Source organism: Triticum urartu, chromosome 5A (assembly GCF_056163025.1).
Source record: "Triticum urartu cultivar PI428250 chromosome 5A, HENAU_Tu73, whole genome shotgun sequence".
Lineage (NCBI taxonomy): Eukaryota > Viridiplantae > Streptophyta > Magnoliopsida > Poales > Poaceae > Triticum > Triticum urartu.
In genome coordinates, this window is record NC_141877.1 from 466,635,025 (window position 1) to 466,640,680 (window position 5,656).

At 40.9% G+C, this 5,656-nt stretch overlaps 1 protein-coding gene across 1 annotated transcript; it reads left to right on the forward strand.

Annotated features, from left to right (window-relative positions):
• Window positions 1-3,461: 3,461 nt before the first annotated feature.
• LOC125556263 (uncharacterized) lies at window positions 3,462-4,342 on the forward strand. The gene has a single exon (XM_048719034.2). The coding sequence runs from the start codon at window positions 3,707-3,709 to the stop codon at window positions 4,121-4,123; it is 417 nt and encodes a 138-aa protein (XP_048574991.1). The 5' UTR covers window positions 3,462-3,706; the 3' UTR covers window positions 4,124-4,342.
• The last annotated feature ends 1,314 nt before the right edge of the window (window positions 4,343-5,656 follow it).

Below are 5,656 nucleotides of genomic sequence, written 5' to 3' on the forward strand. Positions count from 1 at the left end.
TTGCTGAGTCCCTGTGGCTCACAGATACTTCCAAAACCAGTTTGCAGGTGCCGATGTTACCGAGCAGGTGACGCAACCAAGCTCAAGGAGGAGCTCGATGAAGATCTTGTCTTTTATGTTGATCCGCTTCCAGTTGATCAGTAGTGGAGTCCAGTCGGGACGATCGGGGATCTGTGTAGCATTTGGGGTAGTCTTCTTTTATTTTGGTTCCGTAGTCGGACCTTGATTGTATTTGGATGTTGTAATGCTTATTCATGTAATTGTGTGAAGTGGCGGTTGTAAGCCAACTATGTATCTCTTTCCCTTATGTATTACATGGGTTGTGTGAAGATTACCTCACTTGCGACATTGCTTTCAATGCGGTTATGCCTCTAAGTCGTGCTTCGACACGTGGGAGATATAGCCGCATCGAGGGCGTTACATGGTGCCATGATAACCTCCCGGACATGTTCTAGGAAATCCTCAGCCGGCCATCCGGGTTGCGCCCCTCCCTTTGGGTGGTGATGTGCTCTCTCGCTTGGACCTCATCGACTGTGCGCAATAAACTAGTGATTGAGCATGTGATTCCGACTCGTGCGGCTGACGCGATATTCAAACTGTGTGGTTTCTTACAGCTCCGGAGACCGCTTAGCAAGCGGAGTGACCGGGACAATCTTGACATGATCATTGCGGGTCTTCATTCCACCGCCACATCCATCGTGCCGCCACCCCACCTCCTTCGTCTTTCCCAGATTAGCTAGTTGGCTGCGTCCTTTATTGGGTTTTGTTGTGTGGTGCCCCAAGCTGAACCTAGTTACACTCTTTTCTTTTCTTTTCTTTTCTTTTGGTTGTGTTTGAACCTCAAACTCATTGTTGTTGTCGGATGTTGTCGGTGCGGTTGCTTTATAATCTAAAGTGTGGGGAAACCCTTTTTCGTCAAATACAACATGAACCATGACATGCACAAAAGAATTCAAATTTTTGATTCTCAGTATTTGTATTTTCATGTTTATTTTAACATTTCATAATTTTAGATGTATGTTATATCAGTGCCTCAAAATAGCAAGGAGATCTACAACGAGGCTTAGATGGAAACATTGTGGAATAATTTCCTGTTTTGTTGATTTTAATTTTCTCGCTAATATCAAATCATCGGAGTTTATTTCCACGTTTATGGTTCAGATCGATGTGAAAAACATCTTTTTTTTCTTAGGCACATGTTTTTATGCAAGAACAAGTTCTTGTCTTGATTTTGTTTTCTTGTGTTGAAAGATTGCTGAGACCAGAGCAAGCCAGAGGACAAAAGCAGAAACCAGAGCAAGCCAAAACTAGCCAAAATTTAAGAACTGGTAACAAAGAATGACAAAACTAACACTGTGAAAACTCATACTGCTATGGTTGAGGATTAGATTATTAACTAATTCTAAGTTCAGGTTGATGTGAAAACAAGTTGATCACAACATTTTTAATGTTCCACCATACGTCTCTAAAGGTTTGGTTAGACAACATAAAACGGAAAGAACTCATCATGCCACAACTCTCTACTTAGTTGAGAATGGGATGGGTTAGAAATTAGTTTTTTTTTCCTCGCGAATACGCAAAGCTTGCGTATCATTTCATTGATAGAAGAAGATAGAACGAGTACATAAACTAGTTGTTTGAGGCTAAGTTTGTAACGGTCGAAATGCTAAATCATCTTATAATTTGATGTGGAAAATACCCATAAAAAGGCTAATTAAAATCGGTGAATGGAACTAAAAATCTGCGACAAGCTAGTCTATTCTTTAATAGCATAATTTTTTTTAACGGAGAAGAAGCCAAAAAAGCATTTCTCAAGCTCAAAAGTGCTATGGTATGGTGATGCCTTTGAACGTTGACTGGGAGAGCGGCTCGAAAGAGCAGGCAGAAAACTTGTTGTTTTTATTAATTAAGAGGAGAGTGAGAATTGCCTGCTTAATTAACCGGAAAGCGGGTTAAAATCGATACAACCTACCCCACATAACATGAGCACTATCCCACATAACATGAGCACGAGCGACCGACCTGGCCACTGACAAGGAAACCATAAAGGATGGTTACAACAGAATATTAGAGAGGTATACATCCCCACGTGACTTTAACACTGAACCTGGTGTTGGATGCTTGATCTAGACATGATAGGGATCAACTCCTCTGCAACGTTCACCAGATGAGACAAAACGATCTCTGTTTTGTTTCCTTCTTGCAGAACTGTGGCAAGCACATTGCTTCCATGCGCGCACGTAGGATTCCTTCGACCTCACGCAACTGCGATGACACACCAATATACGCAATGGTCAATTCAGTCATCCGTGAACAGCTCAACTCCAGTGTTCTGGTGTGGAGTTCAGCATAAGGCATTTCAGTGGTCCGATATGGCTGGATGTAATGAGCCATATCAACTCCAAAGGGGAGACGTTCATGTTTTCTTCTTCAAAACGGGAAGTATCTGAAAGAGGAAGTCCAAAGAGTAGAGGACGGGAAGGGCTAGAAATTAGCTAGTTTGAGGCAAAGTTTGTGACTGTCGAAATGCTAAATTATCTTACAATTTGATGTAGAAAATACCTATATAAAGGCCGAGTTTGTGATTGCTAAACTATGGATTTTTTTAATTTAATGAGGAAAAATAGTCATGAAATATGCAAAAGTAAGCTATTCCATACATTTAAATAAGCAAAAGTAATCGGTGAATGGAACTAGCAAAATCTGTGATGATGCCAAGCTAGTCTATTCTTTGATAGCGTACTTTTTTTTAACGAAACAAAAGACATGTTATTTTCATTAATTAAAAAGAGAGTAAAAATTGCCCGCTTAATTAACAAGAAACCAAATTAAAATTGATACAATAGCCCACGTAACAAGAGCACCGGCGAGCGACCTGGCCACTGACAAGCAGACCACGGAGGATGGTTACAACAAAATATTATGGTCCAGTTTTTTGGCTAATTCTCCCAGAATCTTGAGAATTGACACTTCACTCAGCTTTTTTCAGAATCTTGTACCCATATATATTTTTTACAATCCTAACTGTTTACATCCTAACTAGCTAGGATTGTAAAAAAAATGCATATTCAAGATTCTGGGAGAAGCTGGGTGAATGATTGATTCTTAAGATTCCAAAAGAATTGGCCAAAAAAACTGGGCCTACATGTCCACGTGACTTTAACACTGAACCTGCTGTTGGACGCTTTCTCTACACATGCTAGGGGTCACTCCTCGTGCTTTGGCGATGACGGTACCTCTGCAACGTTCAACAGATGAAACAAAACGATCTCTGCTTTGTTTCCCTCTTGCAGAACTGTCGCAAGCACATTGCTTCCATGCGCGCTCGTACGGTTCCTTCGACCTCACGCAGCTGCGATGACAAACCAATAAACGCAATGGTCAATTCATTCATGCGTGACCTACTCAACTCCATCGTTCTGTTAGAGTTCAGCATAAGGCATTTCAATGGTCAGATATGGCTTCACGTAATGAGCTAACTCCAAAAAGGGGACGTTCATCTTTTCTCTTCAACTGCTGAGAGAAGTCCACAGAAGAGAGCTGCTGGTCTCACTGGGTTGGCGCGCGCGTAGCAGCTTCGAAGAGGCTCTTCGCAGCCTGTACAACTTGCAGCAACTATATAAGGCAGCACCATCGGATCCTGATCTATCACCTTCAACAAGCTCGTCTACAATCCAGCAAACTAGCTAAAACCCACTTCCCCAAAATGGCGTCCCAGCTTGTCGAGAGCCACCGCGCCGGTGCCGAGGTCCACAAGGGGAACGATATCTGCAAGAAGAAGACGGTCGAGCTTCTCGAAGAGCTCGGCCTCCCGAAAGGCCTCTTTCCTATGGATGACATCGAGGAGGTCGGGCACAACTGTGAGAGTGGGTTCGTGTGGATACTTCAGAAGAAGGAGAAAGAGCACACGTTCAACAAGCTCAACCAGACCGTCTCCTACGACACTGAGGTGACCGCTTTTGTGGAAAAGGGTAAGATGAAGAAGGTCACCGGGGTCAAGATCGAGGACCTGTCTTTGGTCGAGGTCTATGTGGATGAGTCTTCTGCTGATAAGGTTACCATCAAGACCGACACCGGCCTGTCTGACACCCATGATGCGGCCGTGTTCGCTCTCGGAGAATAGGGAGCTACTAGTTAAAAAGGCCAGAAGAATAAAGTTAGTGAATGGTTCGGCACTGCAGTTCACATGTTATGCAGAAGTATATGTTTCCGTTTTCTTTGTAATCTAATAAAGGTTGTTGCATGAGTATTGCTTCCTTTCAGCCCATGTTATGCAGAAATGTATGTTTCTGTTTTCGTTGTAATGTAATAAAGGATGTTGCATGAATGTTGCTTCCTTTCAGCCTGTAAGCATACGCCAAATGTAATGAATAATACTTATACCGCCTCCTATATCCCACATCGACCACTCTCAACTTCCCACTGTTGTCCCTATCTTTGTGTCTGAGAGAATAAGGGCCTTATCAACAAATAATTAAGCAAGGCTTTGAAATACAACATGAACCATGACATGCACAGAAGAAATCTAATTTTGATTCTCGAAAACTGAAATTTCATGTTGATTTTAACATTTCATAATTTTAGATGTACATGTTATAGCAGTGTCTAAAAAGAAAGAGATCAACAGCAAGGCTCAAATGGAAACATTGTGGAATAATTTCCTGTTTTGTTGATTTTAATTTTCTTGCTAATATCAAATCGTTGAAGTTTATTTCCACATTTATGGTTCAAATCGATGTGAAAAACTATTTTTTAGACACATTTTTATGCGAAAACAAGTTCTTGTCTTGATTTTTTTTCTTGTGTTGACAGATTGCTGAGAAAATGCAAAGGAAGAAAAGAGAACAAAAACAGAAACCAGAGCAAGCCAAAACTAGCCAAAATTTAAGAACTAGTAAAAGAGAATGGCAAAACCAACACAGAGCAAAACTCCTACTGCTATGGTTGAGGATTAGATTATTTTCTAATTCTAAGTTCAGGTTGATGTGAAAACAAGTTGCTCACAACATTTTTAATGTTCCACCATTACATCTCTAAAGGTTTGGTTACAGACATCATAAAACGGAAAGCACTCATCATGCCACAACCCTCTACTCAGTTGAGAACGGGAAGGATTAGAAATTAGTTAGTTCGAGGCTAAGTTTGTGACTGTTGAAATGCTAAATCATCTTACAATTTGATGCGGAAAATACCTATAAAAAGGCTAAGTTTTTGATTGCTAAACTATGGATTTTTCAAATTTAGTGAGGAAAAACAGCCATGAAATATGCAAAATTAAGCTATTCCATACATTTAAATAGGCAAAAATAATTCGGTGAATGGAACTGCCAAAATCTACGACGATGCCAAGCTAGTCTATTCTTTAATAGCATAGTTTTTTAACCAGGCAGAAGACATGTTATTCTCATTAATTAGGAAGAGATTGAGAATTGCCTGCTTAATTAACGTGAAACTGGGTTAAAATCGATACAACCTAACCCACATAACATGAGCACGAGCGACCAACCTGACCGCTGACAAGGAGACCACGGAGGATGGTTACAACAGAATATTAGAGAGGTATACATCTCCACGTGACTTTAACACTGAACCTGCTGTTGGATGGGGGAAGATTTGTATAGGATCTGTCCTTAGGTGAGATCAATGAGATCCATCA

Coding starts and splice junctions, on each gene's coding strand:
- LOC125556263 (XM_048719034.2), top strand. CDS start 3,707: ATGGCGTCCCAGCTTGTCGAGAGCCACCGCGCCGGTGCCGAGGTCCAC.